The 22,449-nt window shown below is 39.4% G+C and overlaps 2 protein-coding genes across 3 annotated transcripts in view; one reads left to right on the top strand and one right to left on the bottom strand.

Annotated features, from left to right (window-relative positions):
* slc30a6 (solute carrier family 30 member 6) overlaps positions 1-2,586 on the bottom strand; it is a 55,909-nt gene extending 53,323 nt beyond the window's left edge. For both annotated transcript variants that reach the window (XM_018660807.2, XM_018660809.2), the window contains exons 1-2: positions 2,277-2,586; positions 593-639 (exon numbers count right to left, since the gene is read on the bottom strand). In XM_018660807.2, coding sequence (XP_018516323.2) covers positions 593-639; positions 2,277-2,571 — 342 coding nt within the window. In that variant the 5' untranslated portion in view covers positions 2,572-2,586. The remainder of the gene's footprint in view (positions 1-592; positions 640-2,276) is intronic.
* A 6,020-nt stretch (positions 2,587-8,606) lies between these two features.
* On the top strand, positions 8,607-22,418 carry sult6b1 (sulfotransferase family, cytosolic, 6b, member 1). The gene is made up of 7 exons (XM_018660794.2): positions 8,607-9,120; positions 13,399-13,511; positions 17,128-17,217; positions 17,792-17,918; positions 19,782-19,876; positions 20,067-20,223; positions 20,858-22,418. Exons 1-7 carry the CDS (start codon positions 8,928-8,930, stop codon positions 20,995-20,997), a joined length of 915 nt encoding a protein of 304 aa, XP_018516310.1. The 5' UTR covers positions 8,607-8,927; the 3' UTR covers positions 20,998-22,418.
* The last annotated feature ends 31 nt before the right edge of the window (positions 22,419-22,449 follow it).

The raw sequence follows: 22,449 nt of genomic DNA, 5'->3' as shown, positions 1-22,449 counted from the left end.
AAAAGTTGCACTTTAACACTATTCCCATGCTTGCCAGGTGTTTAACCTCTGTAACCAAAGCACAAAACGTGGGCGTCTTCTTTTGAAAATAAAAACCAAAGAGTACCAGCAGCCAAGCTGGAGGAGTGAGCAGCATTGCGTGCGAGGCATCAATGCTAACAGTGTGATTACATCAAAACTGTAATTTATAAAAACTAGTCTTTCCACAATCCTGTGGTGTGCTGATGTCAAAGACTCAAATCACAACAGGAAGTTAATCAAATTTAAACACGCAACAAAACAAATTAGAAACCTTAACAAAAATGATGCTGACGACACAGTCATAATCTCATAGTCTTTGCAAAGATTAGCCAAAGAAAAAATTCCCTGAGGAGCTTCCAGTCTCCCAGTAGAACTTGTTCATTCATACAATTTTTTTTCTCTCTCTGCAGAACACACCACAACTGTTGCAAGCTATGGACTCTAAATCCTCACAGAATGAATCTGTGTGCAAGTGCACTGCTAGAGTCATGAGGAGATAACAGACCTTGACGTGACAGATAGTCATCAACACTGAAACCCATCCAATAGATATCAAAACCAGGCCACTCACCAAGACGTATGTGTCGTGCTCGTGCTTCTTCCTATGCATGGGAACATCTGTGGAGGAAGAGATATATAACATGTTAAACAAAATCTGATGGCAACTGGGCATGCAAGTATGGCACGATACTGAACTCCAGGTAGTTAGACTGAAGGTTTTTGTGTTATGGTGCAGGTAATGACAGCGTGTTTCTATGCTTTACGTGAAGAAATAATCAAGTTTAAGTTCAGCTTTTATATTGATTTACACACATATGCATGACATAAGAATAGACATTAAGGACGAGTGCAAAACACTAAATAATAAAAAAAAAAAAAAAAAAAAAATGAAAATGTACATGTAAAAACACCAAACAGTCTTAAAGGTAAGAGTGAAATAGACAGATTACATAAAACACCTCCTGGTGGGAACAAGATGGACTGGTGTTTTATTACTGTTAACTGCACTTGGCAAGAAAATTCTCTCTCTTTGTTAATCTTGGGTACAACATGGGAGGATCAGCTCCCAGTTTTCTTTACTGTACTGGTACTGGACACAGTCACTTGAACCAAAAATAGGTCAAAGGTGAACAGGCATTAAATATTGGATATATGTGAAATAAGCAGGGTGTTTTTGTTCTCATCTGGATGGCTCTAACATAGTCTTACATTATTGTTGTTGTTCTGTACTTTCCTTCTTCCTTGACTGTATGTTTTTGTGCTGCATGTTGTAATGGTTGTGTCACATTACTAAAAGTAATGTTTAAAAAAAACAACTATAAATGCTATATACAGTACTCTGCAAAAGATTAAGATACTTTAGATGTTCAGAATTTTGTTCTTAAAGGTTATATATTATGCTTTGCCTTATTTTCTGCCATATATATAATGTAACAATGTTGAATGTTCGTATCAAACGTGGCCAACGTTTCAAATAATGAAGTAAACGTATGTAGATGTAATCCCTGTGAGTACAGAGCGCTGGCTTCAGGCTGCCACTATTTTCAGGCCGAGCCCATGTCGTGACAGATCGTTTGAATACGTTGCTCCGGAAACGGGAGAAGCTTCCGGAAACTGACCAATCAGAACAGAGTGTGCTCATTAGCAGCTCAAACTGCTCGTTTCAGGCAGGCTGAACTAAGGGACTGCATAAAAGGCCGGTGCAAGATAAATAAGAGTTTTTTAAATTGTGCATTCATGCAAAGAATAAAAAAAGACCTGGAGCTGGTTAGGGAGTCCAAGAAGAGTTGAATCAAGAGCAGTGGGATTTGGTTGTAGATACCTGAAGACGTTTCACCTCTCATCCAAGAGGCTTTTTCAACTCAGAACTGAAAATAATCCTGCGTGGTTCTACCACCCACCACAGGCACATACTGTTTCAGGTGGTGGTGGCCAGATAAACTGGCAATAAAAACCAAAAAACGTAGCTAAGCATAACCTGTCGTTTAGGCGTCATTGTTGATTTAGACATTTAACTGCTTCCTCTGTCTCACAGGAAGACTCACAAACGCTAATTTCAACACACAGGGTGTAAAGGCCAAAAAGGGTAAAAGGAGCTCTAAGCTGGTTCAAATGACTGTTAAAAATATTATTAATGTTACTAATTGTACTGTTGTTATGCCCAGTTAACGACTCAGAAACGGCTGATAGCAAAGTTAGCTCGGCCGCCCGTTTGAATACGTGTTATTAGATGTTAGCCGGTTAGCATAACAAACCTGAATCCTTGATGTTAATCACGTCCACCGACACCATGTCAGGTTTATCCAGCGGGCCCACCTTCCTCTCGGTCACCCCGGACGGCACCACGTCCGGCTTCGGGCCGAACTTTCGGGGGTAAAAGTCCCCAGCATTGTGATAAGAGAGACCAGAGGACGTGGACATCATTCCGTCCATCGCCATTTTGGACTTCCTGTACCCATAAGTCTCTTCTATTTGGCTGTAGGGCGCATGCGCGCTCCCACAGATCTGTACATCGTCATAGTGGTGCCGCGCAGGAGTGAGACGGTTCATATGCTATAGAGATCTTTTTTATTCTCATTAGTGAAATCAAAATTCCCGTCTTTTGAGGACAAGGACAAAATTGGTTATGAAGATTTTTTTGTTGGCATGAATAAAAACTAATAACTGATAATACTTTGTTTCTACCTGATATGAAACACAGTTAAACTAGTTTGACAGCTTATCCACACCATTGTGAATTCAGTCTCCTTGTTTCTGTCCTAGCTTTTGCAATAGTTTTACAATACTTCTGTGTATAGAATGTTATTTTTTTGTTATCATTCATATTGTTGTCCTATACTGTTTGGTAGTTGGAAAGTTGTGTTCAGCTGGCTGGACTACATAGTTGTGCTTCTGCATGCATGACAAGTGCAGGAGATTGAGTGATTGAATGAAGTTCGAATGATGGAGAGAGCTGTAAGTCATCTGACTGACAGCATACTGTCCCAAAAACAGGCCTCTACAAAAAATTTTATAATTTTACAGCTGCAACAATAACATGATTAAATGTCCAGAACTGTGCAAACTGTTTTAGGCACTTAAAGTAATATGAAGAATGCCATGAATAGTTTTTATTATCAATTGATTGAATTGATTATCTTGAGATAAAGTAAAAAGAAAAAACAAAATCAATTAAATGTTTGCTGTGACTTCTTTTTGCCTTTGAAACAGCTCCAATTCTCCTCATTACACCTGCCCACAATACAGTTTTTCAGGTGCTTAGCAGGTAGGTTGTTCCAATCATGGAAAACTTGCCACAGTTCCTCTGTGGATTTAGGCTGTCTCTGTGACTTCTGTCTCTTCCCTTGATTCAGTGGTTCTCAAACTTTTTTTGGCATGTCCCCCTCAGAAGCTGAAAGAATTTCACGCACCACACCACAATATTTTGCAGTCATCAACAATGAGAGCGGAAGCAACTGATAAAAAGGATCCAAGTTGAATTTTAGTGAAGTTGTATCCATTCAGCTTTCACTCCATTTTTTTTTTCTGCTGGTGATCTACACCCCTACTGTAGTGGCTCTATGTCTCTCCAGGGGGGCCTCCAGTTTGAGACCCACTGATGTAATTCCAGGCTGACTCCATGATGCTGAGATCAGGGCTCTGTGGTGGTCAGACCATCTGTTGCAGGACTCCTTGTTGCTGCTGACCGTAGTTTTTGATTACTCTTGCAGTTTGTTTGTCCTTGTTATCCTGCTGCTCCCCTCCCAATGGTGCTGGTGATAGAGAAGAATCTAAATATGTAAAGTGCCTAAAACGTTCGCACAGTGCTGTGGATGTGTGCAGTGAGCAGTGAGACTGTTCAGGCAGTCAGCAGGCGAAGTCAGCAGGGTTTCAAAAATTATTCATGTAATCAAAGAGTATGAGTGAAAGGGGAGGAAGCGTGACCAATTCAGGCGTGGAAATGTGTGCATTATGTCCAAGGCCCCACAGAGCAAACTCTTTGATGTAATTTTGTGTGTGTGTTCATGGGCATTTCCGTCAAAGCTGAGTCTGTGTGTGTGTGTGGAATATGTGGTTGCTCATTTGTAGGACTGTGAATGGAGATTTTTGTTTGGGACAGTTTCTCAAGTGACAGTGTGAGCCCCCCCCCCCAGCCCCAAAGCTGAGTGGGGCCTCTGGAGGCCCATAATGAAATGCATAAAGAGAGAGAGATAGAGAGAGGGAGAGAGACAGAGAGAGAGAGAGAAAGTGAAGCAAGGTCAAGGAGAGAAAGTGGGAAAGGGAGGGTGAGGAAGAGGGAAACAAGTGATCTGAGGACAGAGTAGTAGAAACAGAGAAAAAAGAACCAAAGATAACAAAATTGGAATCTTATTTGCAAATGAAACAGTGAGAGATATGAACAGACCTTTACAAAAACAATAAGAGACAGACAGATTTCTTTTTTTTCTGGAAAAAAGCTCTTACACTACAGTGTTACAGTAAATGTATTTTCTCCATCTGGCATGCAGGTTTCAGCGGCCTCTTGATCTGTTCCCTGCCACATCTGTGAACCTTCAGATAAATGCCCAAAGCAACACAGGCATTTTAAACATTACTGCTCAAAATCCACAGTGTTTGTGGAGGGAAAGTGTGGTGTTTAAATATGTCAGCAACATCTGGCGCCGTCAAGGGGCTATCACTCCATAGATTTGCTAGAAAATAACATTTAAAAGTGCAGCGTTCGGGCTGTAAAGAGAGAAATGAATTCATGCTGTTCCTTATGGTGTTTCAGTTGGTCCACTCAGTTTTCACCAGTTTGATCAGGAAGATTGCTTCCAGATGGAGGTAACTGCGGCGCAGTAATACACACAATAAGTACTGACATTTACAGTACCACGAGAGAGTTGACGTCTCCTCTTTGAGCTCCCACTCCTCAGCTGAACTCTTCCTTGATTCATTTGTTTTTTAAGCCTAAAGTTCTTTTCGGGGTTCTGGCTATGCATTTTTCCAGCAACTGAAGGAGGGGTATCAGCTTTAACACCTGGTTACACACAAATGATATCCAAATGCTTTACATTTGTTAATGAACATTCACTGAATCCCTCCCAAATATTTGGCTTTAATAGGGAGTTAGGCTTCTCTATAACACACCAGAAATGTTTTTATCTTTGAATGAATTTTTGGCAAATATTTTGGCAAAAATATGAAGTATACCCTTATTTAGTGTAGTAGCATCAGTGATGTTTCAAGCCAAAGGGAGGAATAACTGTTTCAATATTTTTCTGCATACAAAAGAAAAGAAAGGACGGCTGATTCTGAAACAGTCCCTCACACAATGAATGAAATAAAGCCAAAGTCAACCAAAATCAAGAGTTAAAGGATAAGACTGGTATTATGCAATACACAGATCACTTCAAAAGAAACAAGCACATGATGACTTCATTTGACTAACAAGCTAAAGACAGTTTAAGCCTCAACTGCCTTGGAACTTCATTGTCTCCAGACCAATATTAAAAGCACATGAAAGAGCCTCATACTGTCAGCAGGATAAAGTCATCATTATATCTTCAAGGAAATTGATAACTAAAAGATAACTAGCTTTATCTTTAAATTTTACTTTTGGACTTCAACCACTTTGCCTCTGTAGAGGGTTCACCATGTAAGGGACCAGGACCAGTTGGTGTGAAGTGGAAGTAGAGTACAAAACCCTCTGACAGCACATCTGCACCAGCGCTGATTCAATAACACCTCACTAGAGACATATTTGGGTTTGAAACACTGTGCTGAGACGTTTGAAAGTGTTCAGAAGTGTTTTCTGTCCATGAAAAGCAGAAACTGAAATTTTGTATGACAACAGATGAGTGAGCAGTATCATTATCTATGGTGATGGGCATTTCCTGTTTTGTTTAGTAAGAAGCGTGTGTTTAACCTCCTGAGGGCACAGCTAGCTTATTTACTCACTACACTGTCAAATGTTTGTGGATACCCCTGGCCTGGGTCTGTTTCTCATGGTATGGGCCCCTTAGTTCAATGCAGGGAAAATCTTAATGCTACAGTACAATGATATTTCAGGAAACAGTGTTCCTCCAACTTTGTGGGAACAGATTGTACAAAGCCAGCTCCATAAAAAATGGTTTTCCTTTCTTTATGGAGTAATATCTACAGACTTTGCACCTTTTTTATGAACTGGGACTCCAGCTGCAAACAAAATGAACACATACTTGGATTCACATGTTCAATCATCACATATGTGCTGAGTGATTGGTTTTCTATATGTTTCTACTATAGGTAGAAAGAAAGAAATAAAAACATTGAAGTCTTGTTGGAAGACATGTTGATTGTCTGTCTACTGAGTGGTTACAGTATTGAGTGACACAAGAGAATCTGGTGAAATGTAAGGAAGTGTACCATAACCAAATGATGACAGCCTGTGGCCACAGTTCAGCAACAGTTCACTCTCACTGTAACTGTAGTCAGAGAGGGGATGTGAGCTAATATTGAGGCAACTCTGTCCCGTTATGAACTTTGTTTTTATATAGGTAAATAGTTTTCCCAGTTATGTAATTGATAAATGGGTTTTTTAAGTAAATAAAGTGTTGCATTTATGTACTGTATTTGATTGTGGGCATACAAAGTACAGGACTTTGACATCAGGGATTAGGATCTGGTTAGGTTTCGGCAACACAAGAATCATAGTTTTTGGTTTAATGTTAATAAACACATGTTAGTTAGTGTGGACTGTAGATATTAAACCAGGCATTTCTCTAACCTCAATGAAGTGTTGGGAGCACCTAAGTTCAGAAAACTCAAAATTTAAAGGCAACTTTCTTCAATAGATTTTGAATTTGAGGCCAGTTTTTGTTTGGAGGAAAATCCTCTGCAAAATGAAATGACGTACAACTTGTTAATTTACTATAAGTTTCTTTTTTTTTTTGCAGCACCCTTTTGGTATTTTCACTTTATTAATGAGCAAGGATGGATTTTTTTTCCCACCTGTATCTGTCATAACAGCTTTCTCTCACCACTACATTGCATGTACATGTGAGGCAGTCTTACTTTTGACCAGAGAGAAAAGATCATCAAACAAATGTTTCAGATCGGTCCTCTGCAGCTCTGGAGGAAGTCTGTTACAGTGGTGTCATCTGGGGTTTTCTCAGGTTTTCTGTTTAGGGAGTACACATTTACAACAGGGAGCTTGAGTTACACAATGAGGGTGCAGAGTTTGAAATATGAGGGCGTTTACCAGGCAGAGGATGTCGAGGAATCGATTTGCATTACGGGAGCCATTCTCTGGACTTTTAGGATATGTACAAGGACGTATTCAGGATATTTCGGGGTACTCCAAATGTATACGAGTGTATAAGTGTCATGATTCATGAGGAGCACAACTAAGGAAGTGGATATAATGTTAAGAGTATTTAAGCAGGCAAAGGATAACTGGTTGGGCTAAGGCAAAAAAAAAATAAAATAAAAAAAGACAGGCAAGATCAGAGGTCAGAAACACAACCAGGATCTAAACAGACAGGCAAAGAATGAATGAATATCTTTATTGTCATGTCACATGTACATCAAAATTAAAAATGCCAGTTGATGCATCATTCATAAAATAGCGTATTCTAAAATGAATAAAATAGAAACAGCTCAAGTAAATAAAATAAAAACAAGCACAAACACACACACACCATACATTCTGTTCTCATTGCACCTCAGGTTATGTTTTTAGCTGTACTGAGCGTAGTTACAGCTGTTGGATAAAAACTGTTCCTGAAAGAACAGAGTACTGGAAAGGCAAGGCACATGGTATGGAGACTATCTGAGAGAGAGCAAGAGTTAATGGAAAAAACAGGCAGGAGGGAGTGGCAGGGTGTGAAATGACAGCAAAATTAGAGCATGGAATGTGCAAACAACTGGGCTGAATGAATGACAGGATGAATAAGCAGACTGAAGCCAAATCCATGACAGCAAGTAAGCAACTGTAAATCACTGAAGTACCCATTTAAAGAAGTAAAGAGTAGAGGGAAAAACAACAATCTTTTTTTTGTTCTTTGCTCTTTGCAGGGAAATGTAGGAAAGCGCACGTACACAACAGGAGCATATGCCGAAGAAACTGTGGAACAAAGATTAACGTTCTTCTTGTTATTTGTGAGGTTTCTATTACGGCTCCCAACCATCAGAGGAAGTGGGACCATGCTTTAAAATCTCGTCTTTGGAGGCTTCTCGCATTTCTCCAGTTTTTTTTTTTTTTTTCTTCATAGAAATTTGGGGGGGAGGCCAAAGGAGGAGGGAGGCCAACAAGATCCTGAGCTACACAAAGAAACCAGAGTTAAAGAGGAAGAAAGTGAACAAGATGATTGTGGCTGGTCTTTAATGAATGTAATTTACTCTTTTGCAGCTGAGTTGAACTGAGTTGAACTGAACTGAACTTAACTGAACTGTGTGTGTGCGTGTGTGTGTGCGCGCTCGTGCGTGCGTGTGTGTGTGTTTGTGTGTGAAAGAGAAAGTAGAGAGTCTGCAGTCAGTCTGTCAGCATGCACCTCCCATCTGGTGAACATTGTACAGGCATCTCCCATCAGTCACACCTCCGCGCACAGTCACACACACATGCGGGAAATGCATATGTGAGGGTGTGTGTGTGTGTATGTATGGAGGAGGAGGCACCAAGCACCTCCTCCTCCATACATACAGACACACACACACACACACTCCTTCTGTCTTTCTCTCCTTCTCAGTGCTGCTCACTCACAGGGCAGCAGCAGACAGACGCTCAGCTGCACAGAGAGCACAGAAAGCTTCTCATTTTCCTGCTACACTCTTTGTCCTTTGCATGTGTGTGTGTGTGTTTGTGTGTGTGGTTTTAAGTTGAAGTGACTCTTGAATAACTGTCTTTGACTTGCTGTGAAAGGGAAGTTTCTCCTCTAATCAGTGCAGCCACACTTTACTGATTCAGGATGAGCGCAAACGCCCTCGCCACCCTGCAGTCCAGGATGCAGAAGGCACAGGAGATCAGTGACGAGGAGAAATTGTACAGATACAACGGGGTGCTGTACCCCACCATCATGTGCCCCGAGGAACATTTAAAGGCTCTGGAGAACGTGAAGGCCAGAGAGGATGACATCATGCTGGTGGCATATCCCAAATGTGGTGAGTAATGGTGATCCAATTACAAAATGTACTGATGAACAGAAGCCTGTTGAGCCAGAGAATAAGGACCACCAGATGAAATTACACTGGATTAAATGGGTAACAAAGTTTTATGTGTGGTTTTTTAAATAGATGTTTTACTTTTATAGGCACATGGATTGGTTTTATTGAACATTCTTAACCAGGTGCAGGCAATGGCCAAGCATCAGGACCTTTTTTTTTTTTTTTTTTTTTTTGCTCCTGATTCTGATCAGTGTTTTAATATTGAGTATCTGCTGAGTAAAGTCTATCCAATATTTGTTGATAAGAGCTGTACAGCCTAATGAGGTGACAGTTGGAGTTACAGATTAATGCATTTAAAGGCTTATCTTGCACCAAAACACTGTACAGCAGTTTACACTACTCACAGAGAGGATTTTACAGCTCTGAAAAGTTATCACGTTGGCAATGTTTGTCAGACAGTTGCAAGGTAAGTTGTGGAAACAGCGCTCCCCGTGACAAAGTAATCTACCAGGAATGTGCGATTGCATGCATTTGACTGGCAGATGCATCACCTTGCCAGATGACACAGCAAAAGTTGAGCATGATGCAACTTTTTCTTGCCAGGCAACATGGATGGGCCCCATTCAAATAAAACCTAAGCAGTTCTTCCGATTCAAGTGGTAAAGATCAGTATCAAAATTGAATGTTAAGTTGTCCAACCACCTCAGTTAGTGACATGTGACATGTGATAAGTCAGTCTGCCGATGGAAATGTTTAACTGAAATTTGCAACTTGGCTGGACAGTAAAGATTTAACATTGACATACATGCAACATACCACCTTTACAGGCTGCAAAGAAAAGAGAGCTGAATAACAGGGGGAAGTTTGTAAAGAGAATCAGTGAAGTATTTGCTTCACAAGAAGTGATTTTTTTGAATTAACTTAAAGATGCACAGAAATAATTAAACTAATTAAACTAAAATATGTGCTTTTAAAGGTATAGTTCAAACATTTTGGAAATTTGTTGGGGTTTTTTCTGAGAGAGAGATGTTGATATCAGTGTCTGTTCAATAAAAGTTAGGACACGGTTAGCCTAGCTTAGCATAAGGACTAAAAGCAGGGGTAGCTAGCATGAGAAATAAGAAATACACCTACCAACACCTCTGACACCAACGTGTCCTGTGGTTTTTGCTTACACAAACATGTAAAAAATAAAAGTTTGACATTTGGGTGCTGGAAATCAGTGCAGCTTCCTAAAGTAGCTTCCCTGCTGTCACAGGGAAGTTTTCTGACTACACTTTAGCTAGATATGCTGCATTGAAGCCGAGGGCGGATGGATACACTGTCATTTGTTGCCATAGCTTTTTTCACTTTAAATCAGCATATCATATTATATTATTAGCATATCTTAAATCATCTCTTTAATAAAATATTACTTTGACCTTTCTCAGGTTCTGACCACCTTACAACTTTTGGTTCAGTGCACATACACTAATACAGGATATGTGCAGGACAAATACATGAATGTGGACTTAAGTTACCCGATGTCTAACAAATAACTCTGTATCCAGAGTTAACAAATGTATTTCCTGTTTTTTACATGAAGAAAATAAACCATGAAGTGATGAAATGTGCAGAACGAAGCATCTCGTATTTCTTATGTTACACTGAACACGCTGCTGTTGTGGGGAAGAAAATCCACAGAGCCCCTTTTTTTTCTTGACTAACTTCCTTTTTGTTTCCTCCTAATTCCCACTTGGCTTGATGAGCTGTTGCGCATACCACAATCAGCAATCCCCACAAACATCTGCACAAAATGGGGGGTGGGGGGGTGGACAGGAGATTGGCGGAGGCAACAAAATGTAACTGATTATTTCGCAGCTCATCCACGGGTGATCAGATTGATTTCCTTCCTTCTTTTCCAGGCAGCAGCTGGTTTTACAAAGAGACTTTCTGCAGAGTCAGTGTTATGTTACCTTTAATTTACTGTCACGGTGAAGTTTTTGTTTTGTGGTAATGAGCCCGTGAGCGAGGACCAGTTTGAAAACTCCTCCTTGTTGGTGCATTCAAGGACACTCAGACATCCACGATTTCAGAGTCAGCTGCAGGGTCACTTACTATACTTTTAAATGTAGCAAAAGTGTTGACAAAAGTTGTATAATGGTCAGTGAATCTAAAACCTAAGGGTTGGGACCCTGACAAGGGATCACAAAATGATTAACAAGGGGGTAACATATTCCAGCTACACAAAGTTATGTTTTCTTTTAGACATTCATACCATCTTTTTGTGAAATACTCTTGCAAAGTCTTATGAATTTGATGTTTTCCTAAATTAAATGTTGGCACTGGAAGTGGGAAATCGCCAGACATACAGTAATGAATAGTTTTTTTTTAAATCCAAGATTACTTTTCAAAGCCGACTCCTGAGCAGTAACATACGAGCGCTTTGACCTTCTCCCTGTGAAGCCTCAGAGACCACTTAACTGACATCACTCTGCAGGCATTCTGGGTACCACAGTGCATAAATTTGCACTAATACATGAATGAATGTGATGATGATTTATTGATACACGAAAGCTCGCCACCTTTACTCTCACAAAGTGTCCACAGTGAGCTTTTACAGGAAGAAAAGCGTGACATTCCTGCTTGTCGCCGCGGTGCGTTTGAGGAATGTGACAAGTTTTTTTTTCTTTTTTTTCCAGGGAAGTGTTTACTTTTGAAAAGGCTTTTGCACGCCAGCTTGCTGGTGGAGAAACAACACAAAGACAGATGAGTTAATCACCTTTGGAGGAATGCTAGATTATACACACCCATCCCACATCTCCATGCATATGTAGGGGCCCATTTGGATCAGGGCCCACACTGGGATAACAGAGATATTTATCTATGGGTGTGAGACTACACATGCCTTCCTTCTGTCTTACTAATGGGAGGCCTCTTTTTAAATGACTGTATGTCCTGCTTTGACTTTACAGGCTGTGAAATCTACCTTACACAGCAGACTGCCACAGATAATGGCTTTCTGACATCTTGGTGATTTATGAGGACGATAGAGGAGAATTAACCCGACCTTCACCGCAACACTCTCATATTTTCAGTCTGCTGCTGTTACTGCTCTGTAATATTTTTTTCCCTTCACTAGTTCCTGTGCGTCACTGCACTACATGGCTCTAGCTGATCTGAGTTTCTCTTCCCTGATGCTGTTTTTAGAAGAACAGAACAGTTCTCAGTCACTCCAGGAGGTAGCCAGGTTTACTTTCAAGGGAGCTCCAGTTGGATTGCACAGAAATAATATTGTTTTATTGAATGTCCTTAGCTTTTAAGTGTCAGTCTACACAAGTAATAAAAAGAAGCATGATCATCCTGGTTGTGTTCATCCAGGTTTTAAGATAGACTACATGTCTCTGAGACAGGGTTTACTGACAGTTGTAAAGAATCATGTTGAGGGTGTTTTGTAAGCATACATACAGTATACTGTATAAGACTGGATAGGAACATAGTTTAATATGTATTATACCTTTATATAATTTCATATTAATGTTCAGTATAGCCATCAGGTGCAGTCTCAGTTCCCTAGCTTGTCTAATTGTAAAATCAGTATGGACCCTGGATAGTGCCATGGAGAAAAACTTAACAAATATGTGTGTTAATTAATTTGCTGCCTCAAATTACTTTAATCATGAGTCTTTACTCCCAGTAAGGACTTTACCAGGGACCAAAGACTCTGCACCTAAGCAAAAAAAAAAAAAAAAAAAAAAAAAAAAAAAAATATAGTGTATATTGAGCTCATTTGCTGTAAAGCTGCATTTTATCAACTGAACATATTCAAACAATTTTAATTTTCTGCCATAAAAAGTGAAAAACAATAAGAGACTCAAGACCTCCACCCGGTCCATTATTTTTCTCATACTGTTACGTCTCATCAGTCGTCATCACTGACTTACTGCATGACATACCTCTCTTATCAAAAGGAAACATCACTCGCCACAAACACTCTTAACTTTAAAACTGCTGAACCCCTTAAATTCTGGGATAGTTTCCATGAAAGATCACATATTCTGTACATGTTGTATTTGCTCTACTGTTACTGTGAGTGACATATTAAAACCAAACACTTACTCTCTTGACTATACAAGAAAAACATGTTTTGCACCATCATTTTATTGACATTTCTCTGTAATTCAGGTTCATGTTCAGCTGTCTTGGCCAGAATTTAAGATGGAGTGTAACTCAAGAACGCTTGTCTCCACAACATAATGTGTGTGTGTGTGTGTGTTGTGTGTGTGTGTGGTGCAGGTTTTAACTGGATGGTGGGGGTGATGAGGAAGATCATTGCAGAAGCCACAGGGGTGAAAACTGAATCCAGGATGCCGCCGCTGATCGAGTTTTTTGGACCAGATGTCATAAAGGTACTGACTGGATGTGTTGCGTAGGTAGTGTGTAGGTGAGACAGAGATAAAGTCTGTTTGTGTTTGTGTGAGCAGGTGACTTCTTCTGAGTCACCACTATCTAATGTTGTCTAACACAGAGCTGTAAGTAAGGACCGTAACAGCATAAACTTCATAACAGTCTATATTAAATGACTGTTACACTAAAACCAGCTCACTCATTATAATTGGTTGTCCTTTTATGTGGACATTGTTAGCTCACATTAAAAAAATGCTCTTTAATCCCCAGTACTTTTGTTCTTTCCAGTAAATTTTTGTTTACTTTCTCCCCGACCCAAATGAAAAAAGGCACTGTAGAGGCATGACGCTTTTGTGCCACTCTTTAAATGGTTTTCCACTGCACAATACACTGATTGATGAAGTGTTGGAGGTGTGCTGGTAGAGCCTGTCGCCTGCAGCCTTTCACGCGGCAGCTCTCTGCTGCCGTTCCCGCTGCTCTTATTCCTCTCTGAATACTAATGACATGGCTCAGAACTGGGTTACTCAGAGAAACCAGGTCTCGCAGGTCATCTGATAAAATGCTCACATGCACCTGGTTACTGGACAATAAATCAGCAGCAGCTTGATAATCATATCTCTCATCCACACCCTGCTTTAGGCAAGGCAAGGTCAGGCAAGTTTGTTTACATAGCCCAAATCAGACACAAGGCAGTTGGTGCCTTACAGAGGCATAGAAATACACAGAAAATAAGAAGACATTAAAATTGCATTTCAAAGATAATAAAAGCAGAAACAAAAGAAAGAGGTTACATATGTAATTTATTGGAAAGTCGCGGCAAAAATGTTAAATGGCAAATGGATTCCATTTAGTGTAAACGCTGCCTTTTCACGTTAGCTTACCTTTAAGTTCTGATTTAAATGAGCTGACAGTCAGGTATTCAGGAAGCTTGCTCCACAGGTGGGGAGCAGAAACTGAAAGCTGCTTCACCTCATTTGGTTTTGATTGTGGGAACACTCAAATGCTGAGTAAACCTGTCCCAGATGACCCGAGGGGTCTGGATGCTTTGTGCTTTAGCGCAGTGTTTTAAGGGCCTGGAGTGATGTGCTGCACTTTCTCAGTGTTAGTGACGACTCTGACACTCACCTCAAAAGACACCATTACAAGTGTTCCCTGCTGAAAATAAACACACAAATAAGGTTTTTCCTTTGATTCTTACTATGTTTTTAAGGTGGTAGTAGGCTGATTTTGTATTTGTCTTTATGTGGCTGTGGAAAGCAACACAAAGACAGATGTTAGTGTTATGGATTGAAGCTGAGATTGAAACCTTTTTTTCTTTGAGGACGAAAAAAAAATATTTCAACATGACTTTGGAAGTCTTTCTTTTTTTAAGAGGTTTATTTTCATAGGGATACGTGTTTGGCAAGGACCAATGTCACATACCACAACGTTTAGAACATAAACTAGTTTGCAAGGCCTTAAAGGACCTTTATAGAAATACACAAAGCTCAACACAAAAATACACACAAAAGAGCACAAAACAAATTACATTCTTACATCTGCATCTGCAGGATTGTAAAGACCCAAAAAGTGAAAGGTCTTCTGCAGCTAATCCACTTTACATAGTGCTGGTTAAATGCTCACAACATGTGTGATGACACATACACTGTGGTGCACATTCATCGTCTGTGATTTTAAAAGCCAGTCTTCTGTGGAGTAGCTGTGCAGATATTTTATTCCACACTTCACCCTGAGAAACTAATAATGTCCCAGGAGGGAGAGAGACTGATTTCTGACATGTTTCTCCTCAGTGACCTTATAGGAACAAACTGAGAGAAGATCAGGACATGAGAGAGCGCGCTGACTGGCATGATTAGCCTGTGGGTTGTTTCTGAGGAGCAAATGTTATGAAATAAATGGTAAAGATCTGACACTAAAGTGAAACTCCAGATATTCTGTTAGAGGAAGACAGCGTTGTTATTTCAGGTGTTTCTCTCCTCTGAGAGTCAGCCCTGAAACAGTTGCACATTTCATCAGGAGACTAACCATCTGTGATCGTTTGAAAAGGCTGATTCCTCAGTTTGTCCGTTTCTGTCCGTTTTGATTTGAGTTTCATTCTTGGTTCTGTCTTTTGACGTTGTGGATTCGTGTGCTTTTGTCTTACTACAGGTCAGTTTTCTCTGCAGGTGTTAAGTCTTGCATTTAAACGTGATCAGCAATTTGAAGAAAACATTTTGTTTAAGGCAACACTGTCTTACATTTGAGACACAGGCATTATAATATCTGATGTTAAGAAAAGTCAAAGATCTCTATCATTCAGTTAGTGCTAACATTAGCTGTGGGTATTCATTGTCCCCAGAACTATTTTCATTCAGTAAAAACCAGTTCATCTTATGTAAAGCACTTTGAATTGCCTGGTTGTTGAAATGTGCTCTGCAAATAAAGGTACCGCTGGGTTTTAAGAAGGTTTGAAAACACCAGTTTCCGACAGGCTAAACTGGTTTCAAACCAGTTGTTTGAAATATTCAAATCAAAGCTGGTGTTTTAAAGGAATTTTTAAAAATAGCTAAATGACTGGGACGCCCTCATAGCTGAATGGTTAGGGCGTGTGGGCCCTAATTGTCTGAGCAGGCGGACCCCGGTTCAACTCCCAATCCAGCAAGACCTTTACTGGATGCCATTCCCCTGCTCTCTCCCTGTTACTGTCTCTCTCACTGTACTAAAAAGTAAAGGCAAAAAATAATTAAATGACTCTGGTTTCAACCAGTTTCAGTTAGAACCACCATCACCTACACACTTATACTTAAGGGTGAGGGTGGGGGGGGGCTGGAGCTGTTGCTGTGCGAGAGGTGGGGTACACCCTGGACAGATTTTGTCAAACATTCAAATTGAGGCAGCAACAAAAGAAACAAATCTGCTATTTAAAATTAACGCACACACAAAACAAGCAAACAAACAAACAAACAAAAATCAGTCTACACTTGTTTGTGTCTGGTTTAAACAGCTCTAAACAAGTTTACAGTACTTCAGGTTTTAGATGTAGCTCTGTTGATGCTCAAAAGTCAGACAGAGTTCAGTGTTGTTGTGGTTTGTCAGTGAGATCGGACGCAGATAAGATACTCATCTGAATCTGACCTCAGGATGCGTTGGTGGCATTAATCAAGAGACAGATCATAACATATATATTTTTACATCCTGTTTAAATAAAGGATTTAAACTTAAATTTTTTGTTTGAAAGGGCTCTTAGAAACCTGCTGGGTCTGTTCCAACAGTTGAATCAGAAACGGGTGTGTTCATGTGTGTGTAAACAGTTTGCTGTGGTCTAATTTATTATGTGTTGAGCAAAGACTAACATAAGCACCTCTAAGCTCAGTAAGTAACACGTTATATGTCATTTGTTTAGTCAGTACATGAATCAAAGTGTAAAAACAGTGCAGCTACAGTATCAGTATACAGCCACTATTTCTCCTGATTTTGAGGCGGTTCTTGCCTGTTTTTGTGTTTATGCTGGATTTGGGGCATTTTCTAGTAACACAATTCACTCTACCTTTATTTAGATTAATTGTTTTTTTTCAGTCAACACTAAAATCTGGCAACAAAAATAACTGAAGCAGCTAATGTTGAATATTTTCCTCTCAGGTCATGGATCAGAATCCCTCTCCGAGGTTCCTGGGGACTCACATGCACCCCGACAACATCCCTGCTTCCTTCTATACAAAGAAAACCAAGGTGAATTTCCAGACTTCCACAGACAGGCTTTCACCTCAGAGAACAGACAGTTTCTCCTCATGTCATTAACTGTAAAACTAGACAACATGAAAGGAGGTCAAGAGGTCACAGAGCTTAATCAAAGCTTTATGCCTTAATGTCATTGATATGATTGGTTGAGATTAAATCAGCAGAGAAGGAAAAAATAGGGAGGGACAATAGATAAAGCAAAAAGAAAAAAACAAAACATTATTCTTCATTATGTATCCTTGTAATGAAATCACTTCTGAATATATTTGGATTTCAAATCTAATTTGTAGCTTCTGGACTGCAAAGGAAGAAAAACAGACCAGCGACAGCATCCTGTAATCATATTTACATGAAAACTGCTTTATTTATTTCTTATTTTATTGATTGTTTCTGCTGTTTTTTTCTCCTGTTGGTTTATTTTTTCTTTTTCTTTATCATTTGTTAAAAATTTATTTATTTTCCCTGTCCATCCTTACTGATCCTGTCTTTGTAGATCATAAAATGTAACTGTAGTACAATGAAATGTCATTTGTGTATTTTATGTATTGTATCATATATTGTACAGATGCTGGTGGTCTTCAGGAATCCTAAAGACACTCTGGTTTCCTTCTATCATTTCTGCAACAACAACCCGGTCCTCCCATCTGGACAGTCCTGGGAAACCTTCTACTCAAACTTCCTGAGTGGAGATGGTGAGCAAACCAGCCAAAGAAACGGCATTTAATGCACATTATTATTATTATTATTATTATTATTATTATTATTATTATTATTATTATTATTAAATGAGCACTGTCTGTTTATTATTAACTGGGTCATACTTGATGGTGAGGCATATGCTTGAAAGACATGCCCGTTTGTGCTGTTTCTTAGGAACATTTCTCAAAAACTTTAAGTGATATTTAATGGAAAGTTTTCTTTTTCTTTTTTTGAAAGACTTCTTTACATTTTGAACTTGTTTGAGTTGCTTGAATGAAAAAAACTGATTCATAGTATGAATGAATAATAATAATAATATTTAACATAATAATATTTAACAGTCTCAGTAATCTCCTTAAAAGGCAAGTGAGACATTTGTTGTTGTAATACTCATTTCATCCACAAGAAGCCCCAGTTTAGACTATGGTGGTGGTGCACTCTAGCCTCCCGTGGTCCAAATGAGTATTACAACAACAAACACTTGAATTAAAAATAATAATAATATTTTTTTATCACCTGCCTATTTTTCCTTTCACCTGTTTTCACAGATAAAATGAGTTAACTTGGAAAATGATCCTGGCCAAACAGGAAAAAATTGTGCTTTTATTGGGGACTATTTTCAGTGGTGGATTAATCCACATTTGTTGCTCTCATGAGTATCTGGGGCAGCCGGGCAGTGCACGTGTAACTGACTCAAAATAAACTACAGTATGTGTGTTCATGCTAATGAAGGAGCGCGTGATCAAGCACAATAATTATCGACAAATACAAATTTCCTCCTGACATCTACCAGGCTCTATAGTTTTAGGACCTGTGAGAAAGACGAACTAATCTCAAGTGATGCAGGGTCAGCCCCAGCCCTCCTGAGGAGATCATTGGCTGAGACTTTATGACAGAATGCCACCTTTTGTTATGCACATATATTCACAGTTTGACATGAGCTCCACTGGGTTTATGGGCTAATAAACAGTATGTGCAGCCAACTCAGCAGGGTCACTGAAGCAATGCTGGACGCATTCAAATCCATTAAAAATTTAAGTAGAGCTGGACAAATGAATCATTGTAGTACTGTGTTATTATCTGGGATCTGGCTATCATAACATGCAGACATATTTAAAATATTATCTTTTCAAAACTTTTTATTTATAATCCTGAAGATTTCAGTTCCAGCTTATTGTCATTTTAAATCAAATGTCAGATCTTAATTTACACAGTAGCAACTGACTCCAACCTTTACATACATGTAGTTGAGTAGAAAGTACAATATATACCACTGAGAAGAAGTGGACCAGCAGTGCAAAGTAGCATAAAATGGAATCATCTCTGCCCAGAGATTACAGAGCTGTAAAGAAGTTAACTTTATAGCTTCAAGTATTCAGCAAGTGTCTCAGGCAGAGCGTGTGTGTGTGTGTGTGTGTGTGTGTGTGTGTGTGTGTGTGAAGCTGCCAGCTTAGACCCACAGTGACAGTAAAGGTTCACCATGACAAAACCTTCCAAACATCTGTCAGATATCAGAATCACTGTGAGAACTGTTGCAGCCTTTTACACAGATAATGTTGGATCACGTCATCTGTTTATGAGCTTATGGTTTGTTTGCAGCACACTTGAGGTTAATGTTATTTTTTTTCCCTGCAAAAGTCAAAAGAGTCAAGATATCAAGGCTGAAACTGTACCTACACTTACATACTTACATATAATAGTTGTTTCAACAGCATTACAATGAACCTGCATTTTGAACAGATGTCTGATAACTTTCAACTCACTGTCCAAATATAATTTACTTTTACAAACAACTTTTCACCTCAGTGCTCACTGGCTGATCTTGTTTGTTGGTTTGTTGTTGCTGTTGTGTGCAGTTCCCTGGGGGTCATACTTTGACCACGCTTTGGCCTGGGAGAAGAGGCTGGATGACCCCAATGTCATGATAGTCACCTATGAAGAGCTAAAACAGGTATGAATAACTTGTATAATGTGATATATTCAGATGTGCTTTCTTGTTGTTTCTGCTGACAAATTTCCAAATTATCCATCAGTGTTTAAATAGGCTTTCAGTGCACTTCCTCAATGACAAAGATTGGCAGTAGAATTTCAGCGCGAGTGTCTGCCTTTACTGGCTCTGATTCTGTTTATTGTTCCTGCAGGACCTCAGCGAAAGCATCCGTCAGATCTCCAGGTTTTTTGGTTTCAGCTTGACGGAGGCTCAGGTCCAGCAGATCGCAAAGGAAAGCACCTTCACAGCCATGAAGGAGAGCTCCGCCAACTCCCATGGCAATATGGGAAACGTCATCTTCAGAAAAGGTGCTTGAGAGTCTCGAAATCAGATTTAACAAAAACCCAAACTAAACTAAACATATATACATTTTAACATTACTATATACATACATGTTGCTGCAAGCCTCCATTGAAAAAAAACGGTAATTTTACAGAACAGAACACGGGTATTCACAGCCTTTACAAAGGTAATAAACTTCTTTATACAAGCAAGACAGTGTCAGCGGAGATCTCTTCATCATCTTCACATCATCACTATCCAATATACAACAGTAAAAATACCACACAGTAACACACGCAAACTAACCCGTCGATACAACTCTCACATGTTCTGTGAGAGTGCTGCTGTCATCTTTCTGCCATTTCGCAGCTAATTGAGGAAAAAGTCATCTAGTTAATTGATAGTGAAATTTTATTAATCCCTGCCAGCACTTCTGAACCTGATTTAGCAGTTTTAGGAGGATTTACATGCTGGAATTCTCATCTCAAAAAAAAGGTAAATAAGCATATTTCCTGAAATGTTTGCCTTTAAAATGGATACAGCAGAAAAAAATCAGTCTTGCAAAATGGCAAGATGAAACAGCCTCAAGATCAAATAGGATGACTGATGATTGACAGATGAACATCAGGTTAACTGTGTAATATTTTTGTCCTTGGGCAGGTGAGGTCGGGGACTGGAAGAACCATTTTACACCTGAACAGAGCGAGGAAATGGATGAGGTCTTCAACAAACACCTGGCAGGAACCAGGCTGGGAGCCAAACTCAACTACCAACTGTACTGTCAGGAGGCAAAGAAGTAAGGGAAGAAGAAGGAATAAAATTAAGGAAAAGGGGGAGGGAGCGTATGTAGAAAAGAGGAGTGTGGGGGACTTTTCAGCCCCTCAGTCAAGCATTTGACAGGTCCATCATAATTTTGGACTATAATCCCAACCATGGCATGAACCCTTAACCACATTAACCCAAACTGGTAGAAGAGGTTGTTGGAGGCGGCACAGAAACTGACAGGAAACACTGCCTGCAAGACCTAGTTCAGGGCAAAAAGTCCCAATGTGAAAGGTTCAAGGAAAAATGGAAGAAAAGGGGAACAAGAAGGGAAAAAGTACATCATGGTTTCTAGTCTTTTTAACTCCAGTCAGTGATCTTTTGTTGTTGTATAAGCTCTGGAATAGAAACTACTAAAGGACTAGTTTGACATTTTGGGAGGTCAATGCCAATCTCCTGTTAATTACAGTTCCCAGCCAAGCAATAGTCAGGTACACAGCCAACCATAAAACAGCAAATGATCGTTTTTATACTTGGTTTCTGTAAGGATGAAACAAATAATTATTGAATGTTAATGGTGCTGGTAGATGGATTTTGTTACTGCTGGGCACAGCCTGGCTAGCTGCTTCCCCTTGTTTTCAGTCTTCTTGCTGGCTGTAGCTTCATACTAACAGTAGCGAATAAGTGTATTTCCCAAAATGTCAAACTATTCCTCCTAATACTCCACAAGCAGCTGAATTTGGGTTCACCTTAAGTCTGACTGTGTGGCCAGGCTTCAAAACCTGACAAACACACTGTTCATCCACACAGACGACAAAGCAAGAAATCGCTCTAATGTTTTTGTTTTGTTGTGTTTCATTTTTTCTTCTCAGAAATTTCACCTGAATGTTTAATAATGAATTTGTATGAGTCAATAATGAGAGAATAGAGATTTCTGAACCAACTTTTGTCAGTTGATGGAGACAGAAAATGGTAATAGGCTGAAACACCTCAAAAAAGGGAAAACAAAAAAAGGTTCAACAATTATATAGAATTAAACACTTTATAAATACTACTTTGGAAACCTCATATATCATTCAACCAAGTTGGTTCGTGTTTGCTTTAAGCAGATGCAGTTTTGTATTCAGCTAAACCAGAGTTAATCTGATTTATTTACCTCCTGGCTTTGAGTTTTTGTCAAAATAGCCCAATGAGTGCAGCATCAATTCACAGCTATAGTCTCAGATGTCTTTCACTGACCTGATTAAAACACATAACGGCTAAATCCTTCTTATACTGGCAGCTACCTGAACTCACTCTGGAAACACTCACAGAATCACTCTGACTGTGAAACCATGGCAGGAACAATACTGTGATGAGATTACAGGCTATTGTAAACATGCACATTCACTGTTTGTACTGTACTGTACATCACAACACATGATCATAATGAAAAATAAAAACTCTTTTCCAGATCACGTATTTGATCTCAAGTTGTTTCACTTCATCTT

The sequence above is a fragment of the Lates calcarifer genome, linkage group LG16_LG22 (genome assembly GCF_001640805.2).
Source record: "Lates calcarifer isolate ASB-BC8 linkage group LG16_LG22, TLL_Latcal_v3, whole genome shotgun sequence".
NCBI lineage: Eukaryota > Metazoa > Chordata > Actinopteri > Centropomidae > Lates > Lates calcarifer.
Note: the sequence above shows the minus strand (reverse complement) of the source record. Positions and strands in the feature narration are given on the sequence as shown.